The sequence below is a fragment of the Tursiops truncatus genome, chromosome 1 (genome assembly GCF_011762595.2).
Source record: "Tursiops truncatus isolate mTurTru1 chromosome 1, mTurTru1.mat.Y, whole genome shotgun sequence".
Taxonomy (NCBI): domain Eukaryota; kingdom Metazoa; phylum Chordata; class Mammalia; order Artiodactyla; family Delphinidae; genus Tursiops; species Tursiops truncatus.
Genome location: NC_047034.1, coordinates 13,912,141 through 13,931,641, shown reverse-complemented (window position 1 = coordinate 13,931,641; position 19,501 = coordinate 13,912,141). Strand labels below are relative to the sequence as shown.

At 38.8% G+C, this 19,501-nt stretch overlaps 1 protein-coding gene across 3 annotated transcripts in view; it reads right to left on the bottom strand.

Annotated features, from left to right (window-relative positions):
• The window catches only part of KCTD3 (potassium channel tetramerization domain containing 3), a 69,676-nt gene that overhangs the window by 22,982 nt on the left and 27,193 nt on the right, over positions 1-19,501 (bottom strand). For all 3 annotated transcript variants that reach the window (XM_019920545.3, XM_019920544.3, XM_073800340.1), the window contains 3 exons: positions 11,000-11,115; positions 1,990-2,077; positions 1,738-1,854 (listed from right to left, as the gene is read on the bottom strand). In XM_019920545.3, coding sequence (XP_019776104.1) covers positions 1,738-1,854; positions 1,990-2,077; positions 11,000-11,115 — 321 coding nt within the window. The remainder of the gene's footprint in view (positions 1-1,737; positions 1,855-1,989; positions 2,078-10,999; positions 11,116-19,501) is intronic.

The following is a 19,501-nucleotide window of genomic DNA, read 5'->3' as shown; positions in this document are numbered from 1 at the left end:
CTGACCATCTTAAATTCATTCTTTCCTTTACAAATCTTTTCCTAACACTCACTCCAATATAGAATTGTTCACTCTCTCCCTTGTACTATGTATTAGGTTCTATCAGAGCAACTGTAACACCCCAATTCTCTATTTCCATGTCTATCTACCTCTACTCTTTATTGATAAGAGACTGAATCATAATCATTTTTTAATCTATATCACCTTACAGAGTGCCTGAGACATAGTAGGTACTCATTAAATGTTTAAGGAATAAATCTGACATGCTAAGAACACCACTGACACAACACAGTATTCCTAAAGCAATACTCCATATTATTTCTAGCCTCGAATGACCATCTGTTTTACTTCTGCCACAATATTGAATCTTCTCTTTGAATAATCAAGTAATCCATGTACTATTCAACAGTTTCAAAACTGTTATAACTATGGGAAAATATATCCATTCCATTGCTTACATCACATTTACCTATGTTGTTCTCTTCTAATTATATACAACTAGCTCATGACGTCAGGTTCATCTGTGGCTTTTTTTTCAAACAAGTGCCCAGATTCCATCATATATTTAAGACAGAATGGAGTTCAGTGACCTACATTCCTTAAAAGCGTCACAGAGAACCTCTTAGCTTTGATAGCTGTTCTTTCTGATTCACGTGAAAATACTGGAATCGAAGGAAAAGGGCATGCTATGGAAAACACTTCTCAAAACTTAAAAGGCAACTCCATTCTTGTGTCTTAAAAGAAGACACTGCCACCACAAAAGAAGTTTTATTCTCCCTTTTTAATTAGACTGGGGCCGGGGAGGGGAGCATATCTCATTCTAGAGCAGGGGTCAGCAAACTTTCTATAAAAAGCAAATAGTTTAAACTTTGCATGCCACACTGTCTCTGTACAGCCACTCGACTCTGTCACAGTTGCAGAAAAGCAGCCAAAGACAATACATAAAACTATTAATAAAAAGAGCATGGTTTGCTGACCTCTGTTCTGGAGCAACATAGTTTAAATCCTACAATTTCAATCAAAATCATCTGTGCACACCAGAATCTTTCTTTCTTTCATACCGAAGATAATGATTTATTACAATGCATTCAATGAAATGATTACACAAGTAACGTATTCAAACTATTAATATTACTAGCCACATGTAAGTATTTCCTAGAATTCCTTTCATTACAGATAAATTTTGAATTTCCCATTTATGTTTATCTTTCACTCTAGAATATAAAAATTCTTAATAATTTACAGAGCTAGTTTGTTAATTTCATTGCAATGGCCTTTGAAAAAGCAATAAGTTATGGATACTGAGGTTTTCCAAAACTTAAATTTAAAATTTCCCAGAGAAATTTTCAATAGAGATTAAAAGTCTAAAAGCTTTCGTTGTTGTTATTGTTGTGAAAAAAAAATAAAGCTCTTAATTCCAAAATGAAATCAGCTGTCATAGGAAGGTAAATGTGCAGATAAGTTTAACAAATAATTTTAGTTATTATTATAATAGTAGGGCTTAACAATACAATTCACAAGAGGGAAAGTTCTAACTTCCCACCTCAGATTATGTTTACTGGTCATGTCTGACTTCAGTATAAAACCAAACATAAACTTTAGACTCTAAGAGATGAAATCCTCAGCACTGCAGTTCACCAAAACAAAGGGCCAGATTAGTGTTACAATAAACCAACGAATAAACATACATTATCAAAAGAACTTCAACAATTTATAATAATTTTTCTATGCACTAACTTGTTTTGGGTGTGAGGTAAACACTCAGAGCAGTAATAGCATCATTTGAAGGATCATGATAAAGTTCAGTTACAAGAAGATCGTTATCCTTCATTCGCAAAGGGAACTTCTGCATATCTAAAAAATAAAAAAAAAATTAAATAGCATTAAAATAAATAGTGAATCTATTTAAAACTAAAAAAGGTAATATTTTCTTGTTCTCATTTTAAAAATCATACTAAATAGGACCATACTAAGTGTCTGACCACTTACCTATATAATATATTGATCCATTGTTACATCCCAGGAGAAGGAACGACCCAGCAGTGTCATAACTAGTTATAGGAACAACGTCTTGAACCTGATGTAGTGAGAATATTGTTAGATGTCAGTTATTAATTACAATCTATATTTTCTGCTCAATTTCCTCAAAATTTTTGAGTCTTTTAATAAAAAGGATACTAATATCCGATTTAAGTAGGGCTTAGAAAATACTTTCTTTACACACACACACACACACACACACACGCACGCACACCTCCAAGGGGAACTCTGACCTTTTAAAGCTTTTCTAAAAAATTTTTTATTTCCAACAGCAGCACCTTCCTTTCAGAATTTACTCATTTCCTTTTTCTGCACATGACTGTGAGGTCACAGCACACTTTAGGACTGGAAAACCAAGTCTGACCAGGCCCCTTTCTCCCTTGTCTCTCTCATAGAAGAGATGAAATGACCTGCCCAGAATCAGAACTAGAAAACAGATCAACCGATTTCTAGATAGCACTCGCTCCCTTGGTAGTTCATTACCATTTCTTTGAAAAGGTAGTCTTCTCTACTTTCATATTCCCCACTAAATACTTCACGTCTATTTCCTAGGAAATGGCCAAACAAGTTCTCAAATGCTTTTATTTTTTCAAGTACTAGAATTAAAAAAAATCAGTTTTCCAAGCAAATCAGTCTAGTTACAAATTAATGAATGCCTATGTGTGTGCCAAGAGAAAAGCAAAGGGCATGATTTTTACTATAAAACAAAACGAAAAACAAACCAAAAGTGTTATTGTACTGGCGATGAGATCAAACTGAATCATCCCTATGTACAGCCAGGCCAGACATGCATGTGAAAGTTTACACACAACATTTAAATGAAACACTTTTTATGTACCAGATATTATCCAGGTGAACAAGTACTGGAATGGATAAGGGATGTGAAATATCACTTTTGCTCTGTAGAAGCTTAGAAACTTGTGGGCAAGAAAGAAAAATAAAGACAATTATAATGTGATAAGCACATTAATGCCTATCACAGTATACATTATACATTATTTAATGTATAAACAGGGTGTGCAATACAATCATAGAAGAGGGAGAAAGGATTCCCATCTCAACCCCAGTCCAGGGAGAAGCACAAAGATCAAGGAAAAGTTCAAAAAGAAAGTAAAGCTTGAAAACTAAAAAACTAACTAGGAGTTAGGTAGAGAAAGGGAAAAGCACACTTCTGACAGAACAGCAAATACAGCAAAAGAGTCTAACTAAAAACACAAATTTAAAAACAGCTAAAACTTGGAAATAATGATTCCTAGAAGCCGTTCATGTCCATGACCCTAATTTCTGTGTGTGCCTTCTGGTGTCATGCATGGTTGTAAGTTACACTAGAAATATCTCTGCAAAGACTCAATGATCACCCCCAACCCCAGGTCAGGTTTCTGTCTCATCAGAGCCAACACGTTTCGTAGCAGGTAAACACCGACAACTTCTCAGTGATATGAGTAAAGATGTCTGAAAAATGGAGGGAAGGCTGCTTCACTGACCAATTTTCTTACACCAAGTGCATCATTTTAGCTCCAGCACTCCAAGAAGAGCTTCAATTCTACCCAGAATCTTCACAGTCAGAGGCTGGGGATAGGTAAGGCCATGAGATTCCTCTCCCTCTGGACCCATTTTTCAGTGAAAGAGCAGCAGCGGCCTGGAGCTTTCCCAGGCACGTCCAAGACAGATATCTGACCTTTCAGTTCCCTGGGAGGATGGGCTCCAGGACTAGAGCCTTCCTACCTCTTTTCCTGCAACCCCTGAGCACGTCCTGCTTTTCTGCTCATGTCTACCCCTCAGTACAAGGAGAACAGGGAAAGCAGAGGATAAGTAAAGTTAGGTTACAGAGGAGTTGGTACTAAGTTCTTCTCTCCCAGCATAAGCAAGGAGCCAGCCTTTCATGGCCTCCTCTTCTTTACCCCAACAGCTTCACGTCAGGAACCTGAGACACCATACTGATTAGTATATTTGGTTCAGTCACGGTGGTCACAAACCTAAGGTGGAAGTGGGTTTTCTTTCCTAACGTTGCATGCAGTGATTATCATTAACTCCTATGTAAAAATTTAAATGATTTACATTTTGAAAATCACTCTATCTTCCCAAGCAACACAAGGCCCCTAGAATCCTTTAACCACAATCTCTACCTGCATGATGACCACTGTTTTTAACATCAGTATGTTTTAACCCTAACCCATTACTTTTTAGACTTATTTAGAGTCACCAACACATCTACAAATTCTTTGGCTAGTCATGTTTATTGTATTCCACTACTTCCTCTTCTAAGTATAAATAACCTTATCAAAGGGCATTTCTATAGAGGTCCTTCCACTGAAGGTTATAAGTGACAAACTTTGTCTGTATTATCTGAAAACATCTCTCATTCATGTTTGAATGATAGTTTTGCTGGATATGAAATCCTAAGTTGAAAGTTATTTCCCCAACTAACTTGAGAATAGCCTATTGTCTTCGGATTCTACTGCTGGTGATGAAGAGTCTGTTTTAAGTCTAACTACAGTGTACCTCTCATAACTCTGTGGACACCTTTATGATACTTTTATCTTCTATTATTGGTTGGCCAAAAGGTTCGTTCAGGTTTTCCCGTAAGATCCTATGGAAGAACCCTAATGAACTTTTTTGCCAACCCAACACATCACCATGTGTGTAAGTGTGACTCTCATTTTATTTGGCCTTGATGTATTTCTTTAATCAGTAGAGTCATGTCTTTCTTCAACTCTCCAAAATTGTTAGCAATTATCTTTTCTAAATTGCCCCACCTCCACTGTTCCTTTCTGAAAGTGATTTTCTCATTTTTTTCTTTTCATATTTTCTCTCTCACTCTTTCTGCTTCAGCGTGAATGATTTTTTTCAAATGTGTCTGTCAATTCATTGTCCTTCTATTCAACACATTAAGTCAGAATTTTGTTTTTAATTTTCAATGACCTTTAAATTTCTACTCTTTCATTTTGCTTCTTTTCTGACTGGTCCTATTCCTTCGTTATAGTCTAGTCCTTCTTCTATCTCATTAAATAACTTCAGAAATTTATTCTACATTAGTTGTCTAATTGTTCAATTATTTTCAGCTTTGGGGTACATCTGTACTCTAACTGCTAACATTTGATGACTCTGCTAACATTTGATGACTTTCCCTCATTTGCTTTCATGTTTCATGTGTAGTTTACAAATTTGGGGAGGTTATGGGCTCACTTTCAGCAGAAAATATTTCTTCTGCAGAGTCCTGTGCACCATATTTGTGAAAGTTCAGTTTCATGTCCACATCTGGAAATGCAAATGGCCCTAGACCAGCTTTTTACATTAATTTCTCAAATTGGAGTTCCCATACTTACCTTTGTGTTTTCAATTTGCACATTTGTACTCCTAATTTGATTATTTTGGTCTCAATTTCTCATTGATGGTTTTCCCCTGCACCACCTCTCCCCAGTCCAAGACACTAAACACAGGTCAAGCTTTCTTGTTCCAAAATTGTTGAGCAAAATTTTCCCATTCTTCTTCTCAGGGACTGAGGCAGACCTTTAAAGCGTCAGCTTTTTGCAGGAGGCTGGTTTACACTGTCCCATGAAGCCATGCCTCCTATTCCTGGTAGAACCCCAGACCCCAGAGCCTTTACTCTGATACGTGACATGCAAATATGTATAAACAAACAAATAAATGTAATTCAATACTTGATATAGATACAATATATGCTGTTTTAATATTTTTACCCAATATTTCTATATGTCAGCTGATTTAGCTATGTTACTGTAAATCCTAAGTAAGCAAATATAACATACTCAGGGTAGTGGTCAGTACATAATAGACACCAAAATGTCAAGTCTTCTTACCAATAATTGATCTAATTCAGCTACATTACTGTAAATCCCAAGTAAGAAATACAACGTACTTGGGATAGTGTTCAGGACATAATAAGACACCCAAATGTCAGTCCTCTCCAATGAATTCTGGGCCTAAGATTCCAATGCCCACCTTATTCTTGTTCCTAACTTGCAGGGGTTCATAAACCTATTATAAAAACAAAAAAGTAAATCCCACCAAACCCTACTTGTGACATCAGTGCTACAAGTGCATCAGAGCACAAAAGAAGAGAAGCTACATCAAATAAGCCTCCCTAGTTCTTGTCCGGCACAGCCCATAAGAGCACAGAAATTCACTCTGACTCCTTGTTCCCACAGCCAGTATTTCCTCCTCAAGCTCGTCCTCCACTGTTCATTTAGAGGCCAGGCTGTGACTCAGATGGTGACTCTGGCTGAAGATCTCTCGTCTTTCAGAATGAACACAGACAGAGCTCTCTGATCCTTTAGCAATCACAATACACAATGACTTTCCAGGACTAACTTCCAACACTGTCTCTCTGCTTTGATATGAGAATGAAACATGTATAATCTATGTTTCCAATATACATCTAAATTTAAACTTGCACAACTTGGGAAATAATGCCTAAAGTTACTATTCTGCCACGTAACTCAGCCTAGGCCATGTATCTGAAACACTAATTCCTTATTATTAATCTTCTGAAGTCTAATGAAGAGGAATTAAACAAAAAAAAGAAGAAAACACTGAAACTTTCCTTCTAAAAATATTTTTCTTTTTTCTTACCCAAATCAGATACAATACTCTTACAAAATTTTCATTAACATTTTATTGAAGCTGTCCTAATAAGAAACTGCTACACCAAAATATCACAACCGCTTTTAGGCTCAAAAACGCTTGCTCTCTCGCTCTCAGGCTCGTTTGTCTGACTCAAATACCTCAAATCAATCTTGACTGTACAGCGAGAGTCACAAACTACACTAGTTGTCCTGTGTACCTTCTGTGTCACTCATGGGCAGAACTGTTGCTAAAGGCCAGATCAGAACCCGCTCATCCAGTGCCACAGCAGCCAGCCTCAGGTCAGAACTGTCTGTTGAGGTTTGCAGATCAGACACTGAGATTTCATTACATCCTAGCTCTGCACTGCACCACCAAAAAAATAAATCATCTATCTGGGCTAAAAGTTATAAGGCTTGTTTGCTGCATGAATGCTCGACTTACCCCAGGTCTTCCTGAAATGTAATAACAAACCTACTTTGTCAGCTATGGTTTTCAACTCATGCATACACCAAACAAGAAGCAACAGGTTATACATACAGGACTAAACGCATAAGGTGAAGTATCCACTTTGAGGATGCTAGTATAGTTTTTGGGATCTCAAAATATGAAAACTTTTATATGCAGTTGTGACATTAGTAAAAAACAAAGAAGGTAATAAAGAAACATGTTCCTGGGCTTCCCTGGTGGCGCAGTGGTTGAGAGTCCGCCTGCCGATGCAGGGGACACGGGTTCGTGCCCCGGTCCGGGAAGATCCCACATGCCGCGGAGCGGCTGGGCCCGTGAGCCATGGCCGCTGAGCCTGCGCGTCCGGAGCCTGTGCTCCGCAACGGGAGAGGCCACAACAGTGAGAGGCCCGCGTACCACAAAAATAAAAAAAAAAAAGAAGGAAACATGTTTCTTTAGAAACCTAAATGCACCTTGGGAGTTCTACGGCACAGATAGCACAGCTTCTCAGAGCCACTAAAAGCTCACTGGACATAATTAGCCACGTAACTTACCTGAGAGCAGATCTTCCATAAACCATTAAAATCCACATTCCTCTTTACAGAAATATCACCAGCTGAAGAATCCCTCTGATCGACTTCCCTCCACCTCAACTTTAGATTAACCTCGATCAGTCCTTCCCCACATTCCTTGGCCCATCACTTTCATGGTAACAACCTTTATAATGCCTTTTCTGTGCCTATATGGAAGGTCCACTCTTGGCTAATAGATTTTTTCTACAAACATGACTTCCATGTCTCCATCTAGAATGAAATTTAACTTTCTCCGATTGCCATCTCTCTCATCGGAAGTCATTCATTCTCTCACCATTTCCCCAGCATCTCAGGCGCGGCCGTACGCCCTTAAGAATGTCCCTCCACAAGCTCAGCCCAATCACGACATTCAATTACCCTACCTCTGCCCAGACTGCAGCTTCCAGATCAACACACCACTTCTGCTGAGGAGCTGGGCACCTGGATCAGTTAGCTTTTTGTCCCATTCTCCATTACTGTTCTGGCACCTAAATGTTCACCCTGATGACCCTTACAGTTCTCTGACCACTATTTTAACTACTTTCATCTTTAAGTCAGTTCAACACATGATTTAAATGGCTACGTCAATGAGAACTGCTCCAACTCCAAAACCTTAACTCCAGTCTTTGACCACAACAATTCCCACTCCTTGTAAGTCACCAACCTGCTTTCACGTCCCTCTAGTCCCTTGAATCCCTGCATCCCCCTCTGCTGACCTGGCACTCCTTCATTTCTTGATCTTACAGTTTCAATTACTTTGCCACTTCATGTTTTCTCATCCCTTTGTGTGTCATACCCATTTTATTACATCTCCAATCCTGAATCAGGCCGACACTGTTTTCTCTTGCTTCTGTTCCCAGTACTGAGGATTAAGGAAGAAACTCACATAGCTATACCAGCCAGGTCCATTATAAAGATTTATAATCTCTGCAATCCTTGAAACACACTTCCAATGTCTTTCTCCTCCACAGTACGCCTTCCTCACTCTTCCATCGCAGAGAAAGAAGTCTCTCTACTCTGTTGGGGCAACCCCTCCAGCTGTGTTCTAGACCCCATTTGCTTCTAGGGCACTAGCAACCATCTTCATTCTTTCAACCTTCAAATGCTTTCTCTGTCAACTCCCCTCTCTGACTAACAAGCATGCTCAACTTCTCCCGTCCTAGAGAAAAAGTAAAATAAAGCACTGAATATCTTTTCCTCCATCCAGTCTTGATCCTTAAACTATCACTTTGTTTCTCTGCTCTCCTTCACCACCAAATTTTTTGAAAGACACTCTGAATTTGCTAACTCTAATCTCTGATCTTTTAATTCCTTAGTTCCTGCAATCTGCCCCCCCAATCAAAACCTAATTAACTTATTAATACATCTGCAAATGATATCCTACTGACAAAACCAATGTCATTTCTCAATCGTATCATATGTGTCACTTTGGCTCTCGGTTTCCTAGCTTGTTCCCTTAAGAGCTAATGTTCCTCAGGATTTTAACTTTGGCTTTTCTTTCGCTGCAGATATCCTCTCAATGGAAAATCTTACCAATTCCCATTTTTAAATTACCAAGTATTATGGTTTCCAAATACTTTTTTCTAGCCCTTTTCTTCTTCCCTAAATTCCAGAGGGGTGCTTCCAACTATATATTGAGCTCCTGTATATGGATACCCACAGGAATCTCAAAGTAAACATATTTAGTCATTCTAATTATTCCTCACACTATCTACCAGCATATATGATTTTCCTCCTCCGTTCCCTATCAATGTAAAATATTACCAGCCACTCAACTGTCAGAACTAGAAATCCATCTCTCTCTCCTTTAATTTTTCTCCATCGAATCAGATACCAATCCTTTTAGGAAGGCTTATGAAATGGTTTTCAGCTAGTCTCATCTTTGCCGTCTACTCATTTTAGTTGAAGCTCTGCCTCTTTTGCTGCATTACTTCCCTGATCTCCAGTCCACTTTTCATATTAGCTAGCACTGTTCTCTTTCTAAAACATGGATCTGGCCAAGTCACTCTCTGCTTAAAGTCCTTTCATTTCTCCCCTCTCCTTCAGAATCAGGCAATAACCTTTTTTTTAGTCTTATCTCCTTCCTGTTCCTCTCAAGTACTTGAAACCGTTTAGCTTGCTATCTTTTCCTTGAACAGGCTATGTATTTTCACACAGAAGTGTGCTCCCACTCAGGAGATGAAGTTTGCCTGGACTACTATTCCCAAGGCATGAAACTTAAAACATTTCAAGGAAATAAAGAAATGTCAAACCAGTTTAAAAACTCACTCATTTTCCAAAGTGACTTAAAATTCTTGAAAATGTAGTCAAACTTGTATCCAGAAGCAAACTTAGCAGTAAATATATTCAATATTTTATACAGTAAGTCCCCTACATGCGAACCTTCAACTTGCAAACTTTCGAGGAAGCAGATGTGCGTTCGAATGTCCAATCACGTAAGTTAGTTCACATGTCTGGCGTGCACTGTCACGTGCATACATCCTCTACAAGTGGTTGTGCTTTTGTGTACTTTACTGTACAGTACTGTACAGAGTACAGTAGTACAGTATCTTTATTTCGAGCCCAGGATATCTGGAAGCAAGCGTAAAGGCAGCGGTGATGTAGCTGGTACTGCTAAGAAGAGATTCATGACACAGGAAATGGCAAGGGGATTCTCTTTATCTGAGGAGGCACTGTTAAGTTTCTGAGGCACAGGACCCAAAAGTAGAACAGTACACCAAAGTTGCAGCAGACGTTCAGAATGCATCCAGTGCTACCGTGTCATCTATGAGGAGAAAAAAAGAGCTACTACCTAGACATCACTGGATCGCTTTTTCAAGAGGGTAGACAGAATTGAATCCAGCAAGGAACCAGACCCTGTGCCATCCACGTCAGGCGTGAGTGAAACTGCAGCTTGCCCTCCATCTCCTATTGCTGAGGATCCTTCAGCTCTACCATCTCCCACCTCCAATCCCTCCTCTAGTCAGTAACTCTTCCTGCCTGTTCACTCGATGCCAGCCCCTGGATGCCAGCTGCTGTAGTACTACTGTACTTTTCAAGGTACTGTACTGTAAGATTAAAAAGGTTTTCTTTATTTTTTGTTTGCTTTTATGTATTATTTGTGTGAAAAGTATTATAAACCTATTACAGTACAGTATTATATAGCAGATTGTGTTAGTTGGGTACCTAGGCTAACTTTATTGGACTCACAAATTGGACTTACAAACACACTCTTGGAACTGAACTTGTTCGTATGCAGGGGACTTACTGTATAATCAAAACAGAAACAATATGAATTCCACAATAAAGCAGATGCATAATGAGCGTGAGTTTCAGAAATAATTTCATTTCTGCAATATGCATTAGTTAAAACCAACCTGCCAGTGCTGGGTGACAGCATTCCACACTCCCACTTTCCCTGTATGACTCGTGGCCACCAACTGGTTACCGATGAAGAAGAGAGCATCTACAGGAACACCAAGGCTGAACACTCCTTAAATGATAATGAAGAATAGAGGTTAATCAGTCACCATCTTTCGAATTAATCAAAACCCAGATTAAAAACATCTTTTAAAGGCATCTCATTTCTACAAATTATGTTCCAGACACTTTGGGAACCAGAAATAAGAAACCTGTAAGCTCTTAAGCGGCAGACAGAAGTCTACCCCAAGTAATCCCACTCTGACTGAACAGCTTGTTACCTGAAGCTGTGGCTCCCAAACCTAGCTGATCATCAAAACAACCACGTAGATTTAAAGTGAACAAAATAAAACAGAAAGAATCCTGGGATTCCTGGATTCATGCCAGACTCGCTAACTCAGAAAACCCACTGCATTTCTATAAAATCCACAGGAGATTTAGCTGCAGCCTGCTCATGGACCGACACAGACTTGGCAACCTCAACTATCCAGAATGTATCTAGAAATCTGGAAATAGGCAAAAAAGAGAAAAGAACAAAACAAAACAGCAAGAAGTCACACTGTATTCAAAACAAACATTCAGGCCTTTATCAGAGCTTATTTTAAACCTCTTGTTTCCCAACACTGCAGATCTCAATTTAATTCACTCCGAAGACACTAACTATACTAGGCCATGGGATTAAAAAATATGAGAAGATAAAAAACAGGGATTTAGTGTATAGCATGGGGAATTATATTCAATATCTTGTAACCACCTATAATGGAAAAGAATGAAAAACAAGTATATATACATATATATATATATATATATATCCGAATCACTCTGCTGTATGCCTGAAACTAACACAATACTGTAAATCAACTAAACTTCAATTAAAAAAAACAAATAAACGTAAGAAGACTGGATATTACTAGGAACTTAAGATTTAAAGGAAAAAAATACAAACAACCAATTTGAATGCAATAACAACAGAAGGATGCACAGAGTACAGTAATAACCAGAGGAGTAAAAGAGGGCAGGAAAAGGAGCTTGAGAATATTTCTAAGAAGCCATCTGAGTTGGGTTTTTTAAAAAGGTGAAAAGGAATTCGTCAAATTGGGGGATCAGGAATGGGTAAGCCTAGGGAACCTGAGAAACAAGGGAAGCGGGGTTGCAGGTGAGGGACCTTGTAAGGATAGCCCACATTAACAGCAAAAGAGTCAAGAATGTCTCGGCTCACCTTGGTACAGCATGTATGGCCCTACACAGCTGTCTCTCTTTAGCTGAGTGCTACACCAGCAGGGAGGAGATTCTGGGTCAGAATCCTGGCTCTGACAGTACCTTTCTTTGCCACCTTCAGGTTCCTACTTCGCCACCTTCAGGTTCTTACTTACCTGATCTATAAAATTGGGTCCAAGCTAAATGTCTCAAGGCTCACTTTCACCTTAAAAATGTTATAATCCAATTTTGACATTTAAATAGTGTTCTATTACTTGAAAAGCACCTTATGAGAAATACCTTTTTACCTAATTATTCTAGAAAATAAGCCTCACTATAAAATATTGTTTTATGTGTATCTTTAGCTGTTTCAAGTATGTTTTTTTATTTTTAAAAAAGTACCCCCCAAAAATAAAAGTACCTAATGTGTGACAACACGAACAATTTTCTCAGCATCTAACTGAGAAAAACAAGGATTCACAAGGCTTTGAAGATCTCACGGGGAGAAACAAACCAATTAAATGCGACTGTAATATGTTAAAAAGCATAAGCCAGAAAAGATAACTGATTTCTTTCGAATCTTACATGAATGAGGGATATTTCTTTATGTTCAGAAGTGTACTATATACAAGACCAGTGGCAATAAACAACACCTTGAAAATTCTTAATCAATCTTGAAAAAGCCAGGCATCTAGCAAAAAGAAAAATGATATACACTGGACAAAAATGAAAAACAAACAAATCTGGAAAGTATTGCTAAGAATGTCTTCCATATGTACATTTTAACTTTTATGTACTCATAAATACATATTTATACACATGAATAGATCATCTCAGCCCAACCTGTCAACCAGAAAAACCAGAGCAAAATAAAACACAACACACATACAAAAGCTAATAAGCTCTCTGATCAGAACTGGCTGAGAAATTAACTTCCCACTTCAAAGCAGAGAGTAATCATTTCACACGCAACTTCAGGGACTCTCATGTATTAGTACTTTAATCTTGATGCTAGACAATATTTCAGAACATGTTAAGATAACTATATTCAGTACTATGGGCTATGTGAATGGTAGAAATAAAAACAGGAAAACCAACAAACACTGATTACTCGAGAGAAGAATGAGATTCTGGGAAATCAAGGAAGACATTCTGAATGATCTCAAGAAATTTCAAGTGTCACCCCTGCTTAGACTCAACAATGCTGACCCCTATGCACAGGGAGGACACCAGTATAAGTAATGACGAGCTCCTGTCTTAAGGGGCCCTGCTTATGGCGGCAATCCAGCAGCAATGTCTTATGTAAGTTACAACAAAGGCGCTCAGCCTCTGGGGAAGCTCTATCATGGATACACCAGTCCTAACAATCTTCTTCGGATGGTGCCGTCAGGTCCTAAAGAATATTTGTAACAACAAATAATCTCTTTTACATGAACAAATTACCATCTACCATCTCATAAGGTAGCTACTGACCACACCCTTTGTTTTTTGGGGGGAAAGAAAGCAAGGCATAAAATCTCCTTCACTAATTGGTATGTTACAAGTGGCAATTTGAAAAAAACAAACAAAAAAACCCCACAACTGATTTCTTTTCTGTATACTTACCAGTATATTATAATTTCAAAATTTTTAAAGTATTTTTTTTTTCCCTAAAGTTTTAGGGGGGACTTTCACTGCCAGTCATGATGGAATAAATGGCATCAGACTATTCCTCACCATACAAAAAACCTGGCCAAAATACATGAGGCAACTGTTTTTAGGCACCAGACAACAGGGAGCAGAAGACCTGAAACAGTAAATACATAAGATAAGCCCCATGGTCACACTGGCTTTCTGTATAAGCTCTCCCGACCACAGCGAGGTGAAACCCAAGGGAGAATCAAGTGAGGGTTTCTCTCAACTGAGAAAGCTGAGATCAGAGTCTAGAGCTGTTGAGGCAGCTAGAATTTATGAACAAGGTATAAGAAAGAAAGAAGCGTGGGAGTGGAGATGGCGCAGAATTTGTATAGGGGTTTTCCTATGCCTTGGCTGAGACCAGGCTGCACCTGGGCTGGGCGAGAATCCCCGAGGAATAAAAGAGAGAGGCTGCTGTAGGCCTGGGAGCTAAGTGGAAATAGCAGAGGTCATTTGTGGGTGGATTCAATAGTTCCAGCACAGGAAGACTCACTCTTCAGGCATTCAGTTAAGACTCCAAAAAGATAACACCGCACCCTGAGTAGGAGTCATGCCCTAAAATAAAAAATAAAGGTGAAAAAGGCTACCTATCCTTAACAACGCAAAAAAAACAAGCCTAGCAGGATAAAGATCCTCTGGTAATTTAACTGCCTGCCAGAATAAAACTCACATCTTTTAAAAGAAGACAGCATTGTTACTCCCTACATAATAATAATAATAATTCATACTCCCTACATAATGTATCATGCACAAGCCCAACATATAATTACAACTTCCCAGACGTGAAGAAGCAGGAAAATGTAACTCAAAATAAATGAGGTGGTGCAGACAGTGGAATTAGCAGACAAAAACTAATAAAACAGCTATAATGAATATGTTGCATTTAGCAAAAAATAAGGCATGAGTGAATAGACAAGAAATCTCAGCTGAGAAACAAACTAAAACAGAATCAAAAAAGGTAATTTTAGAGTTGAAAAGTCCAGCATCTCAAATAAAAAACTTACTAGATGGGCTTAACTGCAGATTAAATGAATACCGCAGCAAAAGGGCAAAAGACAGTAAAGATATTGATCTAAACTGAAGAAGGGGGAGAAAAGAAATTGGAAAAAAAAATAGCGCTTCAGTGCCATCTAAGGCCAATATGAAGTAGCCTAAAATGTAACTGCATTTCAAAAAGAGGAAGAGAGAAGAGGGAATGAGGGAGGGATGTTAGGGAGAGGGAAAGGGAGTGAGGTGGGGGGAGTTGGAGAGAAAGAGAGAAGAGTCCTCCCTCAATGGTGTCAACCAAAAATGTCTCCAGACATTTCCACAGGTCCCCTGGAGGACGACATTATCCCTCGTTGCAAACCACTAATCTATGTACAGACCTATTACAAATCAATAATAGGATGACAATCTCATAAAAAGAGGGCAATGATTTTAAGACACTTCTCAAAAACACAGTACAAATGGTCAATAAGGACATGAAAAGATGCTCAATATCATTAGTAGTTAGGGAAATGCAATTAAAACCAACATTAAAATCACTGCACATCCACTAGAATGGCTCAAATTAAGACTGACAATAAAAAAGTGTTGGTAAGGGTGCAGAGCAACCAGAACTCTCACACATTGCTGGCAGAAATGTAAAATGGTAAGAACCACTTGGAAGACAGTGGCGCATTTTCTCATAACATAAACCATACGCTTTTCACAGGTCCCAGAAATTCCACTCCTAGATATTTAATTTAAAAAACGTCCAAAGACGCAGATGTAGAGAATGGACTTGAGGACACGGGGAGGGGGAAGGGTAAGCTGGGATGAAGTGAGAGAGTGGCATGGACTTATATATACTACCAAATGTAAAATAGATAGCTAGTGGGAAGCAGCCGCATAGCACAGGGAGATCAGCTCGGTACTTTGTGACCACCTAGAGGGGTGGGATAGGGAGGGAGGGAGGGAGGGAGACGCAAGAGCGAAGAGGTATAGGGATATATGTATATGTATAACTGATTCACTTTGTTATAAAGCAGAAACTAACACATCATTGTAAAGCAATTATACTCCAATAAAGATGTTTAAAAAAAAAATGTCCAAAGAAAGATTGCTACCTTCATAGCAGCTTTATTCCTAATATCTCCAATCCGGAAATAAACCAAATGTCTACCAACAGATGAATGGAGAAACAAATTCTGGAATATTACTTCAATGGAATACCACTCAACAATAAAAAGGGATGAACCACTGATACACTCAACAACATGGATGAATCTCAAAAGCATTCTGTAGAATGAAAGAAGCCAGAGACAGAAGAACACACACTAACTACATAACTCCACTCATGAAATTCTAGACAAAAGAAATCTAATCTATGCTGACAAAAAGCCTAAACTGCTGTGTAAGCAATGTCCTCTATCCTGAACATATGCTTCCTTTTGGGAATCTGGAATCTTGGTACAGGCTAGGCAGAGGGTACTTAAGTGACTAGCCTCTAGTAATAACCTTGGGTACCAAGTCTCCAGTGAGCTTCTTCCCTGGCAGACATCTCACAAGTTTGTCACAATTCACTGCTGGAGGATTAAGCATGTCCTATGAGATACCACTGGAAGGGAACTCTTGAAAGCTTGTACCTGGTTTCCACTGAACTTCACCCCATGTGTCTTTTCCCTTGCCAATTTTGCTTTGCATGCTTTCACTGTAATAAACCATAGCTCTAAGTACCTCTAGGTGCTGAGTCCTCTAAGTCCTCCTAGCAAATCACTGAACCTGGGAATGATCTTGAGGACCAGACACAGATATAGAGGAATGAAGTCCAAGGACTGAGCCCTGGGGCATGCCAAGATTTTGAAATTAGGCAAATAAGGAAGAATTATCAAAAGGAACTGAGAAGAAACAAAGAGCTATAATAAAAATCAAGGGGCTTCCCTGGTGGCACAGTAGTTGAGAGTCCACCTGCCGATGCAGGGGACACAGGTTCGTGCCCCGGTCCGGGAGGACGCCACATGCCGCGGAGCGGCTGGGCCCGTGAGCCATGGCCACTGAGCCTGCACGTCCGGAGCCTGTGCTCCGCAACGGGAGAGGCCACAGCAGTGAGAGGCCCGCGTAACACAAAAAAAATAATAAAAAAAAAAATAAAGACAATAAGGTGTCCTAGAAGCCAAAGAAAGAAAGTCTTCAAATGGAAAAGAGTAATCAACTATATCAAATATTATCAAATGACAGTTCTAACCAGATGAAGACTATAAATTGATCCTAGGATATAGCAGAGTACAGATCATGGGTCACACTAACAAGAACAGTTTTATAGAGTGGTTGGGGGCATAATTAGAGCAACTTCTAAAGAGAAGAGGAGGATATAGAAACAAGATCAGATAACTACTCTCTCTTGCTTTAAGAGGAACAGAAAAATGAAGTAAAAACTGGAAGAGAACATAGGGTAGTTTTTGCTGTTGATTTTAAGGCAGAATTAAAGCACAGCTGTATGATGATGGAAATGATCCAACAGAGTGGAATAACTTCTAGAGCAATGTCTCCAGTAGGTAGAAGGAAATAGGACATAGTACACAGCTGGATATAAGGAGCTGGCCTTAGGTAAGATCAGAGACAATTTAATCACAGTAATAAATGTGATAATAGATTATATGAGCACAGATACACGTAGATGGGCAGATATGATTGAAGGAATTTAGGAAAAGTCTCTCCTGGTTTTCTCTATTCTCTCAATGAGAATGACAAGATGTTGGAAGTTTAAGGAAAAAGAAAAAGGTATGAAACAGTCATCTAGGAGAGTGGCAGAACTGACAGGGGTAATGTAGTAGGATTTCTGGGTAGCCTTTAAGGGCCCACTTGAGAGTAGAGGCCACGGACTGAGACTATTGTTTTGTGTGCATATGCATTTCTTTTTCCTCACCGCCTTTAATATTCAGGGGGAAAGGTCGATTTGGCCAGGGATGTGGTTTCTCCAGGTAGGTAAGGCAAAGGGAAAGATACAAGAAAACTGAGGCTCTATGCTAGAGTGATTATAATGATGGAATCCAAGCCTATAAAAAGGGAAGTAGTGAGTGAAGATCCCAGTGGAGTTAAAGAATTTTTGAGTTGGAAAATCAGAGTTAGTAATTTCAAAGGCATGAAGGATAGTAACCTAGAGGGCAGCTGAGGACTACATCAAGCGTAAATGCAGATGGTATGAGATTCGAAATGTGGGCAGGCGCGGGGACTGGGGGAGTAGCTGGGAGAGAAGGGAAGGAAAATGGCCTAGAACAATGATTCTCTTTAAGTATAATCTAGGAATCCTTGGTCTCCGAGAACCCTCTGGAAGTCTGAAGTCAAGACTATTTTCATGGTGATATTAAAGCACTACTTGCCTTTTTTTTTAACAAATTCTCATTATCTCAAGAATGTACAGAGGAGTTTTCCAGAGGCTACATGACATGTGATGAGGTCACCATTTAGACAATGGCATCTGCGTATGTGTTCTTATATTCTCTAGAATGGTTTATGATGGTAGACTGGGGTATAACTAAGTTTCCCAAGACTAACTTAGTCTGGCCTAAATACTTCCACTATGCTTTTATTAGTCATCTTCAGTTACATCTGCTATAATTATTTTAAAATACAAGTTTTCCTTGTGCCTACAAAGAAACACAAGAAGTACACTTTGTTGTTTTGCAATATTAGTTTTTAAAATGTTCTGGAAACCTTTCTTAATTTGTAAATTTTACCTAAAACTGTTTAAAATATTTTATTCTAAAATAAATTATTTTTAATGTATTTTTCTTATACTTAACTTGCCTTTCAATCCATAGCTGCACCATCTAAATCTAACAGTGCTGGCAAAGATACATATGACATAGTAGAGTTCTTTGATTCAAGGAAGGGAGGACTCTAAAACAAACTGAGCAAAACTGTATATAAAAATTTTAAATAACAAAAGTAATCTTTCCTTCAACTATATAGATATTAATAACTTGCCTTATTGTGCCTATGCAACAGAACAATTTTGAACAGTATTATAAAGCCAGCTGTGGGTTCCTTGAGACCAAATACTCAGAGTTTAAAGAAATATTTTAAATGAAGATGGAAAAAGTGTTTTAAAAGCCACAAATTGTTACAGATTTTCAAACTAGATATGAAAAAGCCACTGAATCATCCTACAGGGTAAGTTATGGCATTGCACTGGCTAGAGGAGGGCACACAATCACTGGGAGACTAAGAAAGCTAGGACAGATGGCGATGGTGAAAGCCTGCCAGATGAAATGTCAGTAAAAGAAACCACAACACTGGCACTTTTCAATGACACAGTAAGTCCTCGAATTAAAGACTGGTGCAGACAGTAGGCTGTCTGCAAAACTGCATTTTTGTCTTACAAAAACGAATACACAGATGTGGCTGGACCTGGTGTTTTGTTTCTGTGCATCCAGTATCAGTACCAGCCAGTCATCAGAGATCTTCTACCTGAGTATCGGCCACAAACACACATGGTGTTGAAATATTCAGAGTGTTGAAAACGTATGACTATCACACTTTATCCTAGAACATTCCTGTTGATCTTTGCACTAATGGTGCAAAGCAATGTTGGGTAAAAAGAGCAAGCACCTTAGCATGAATCA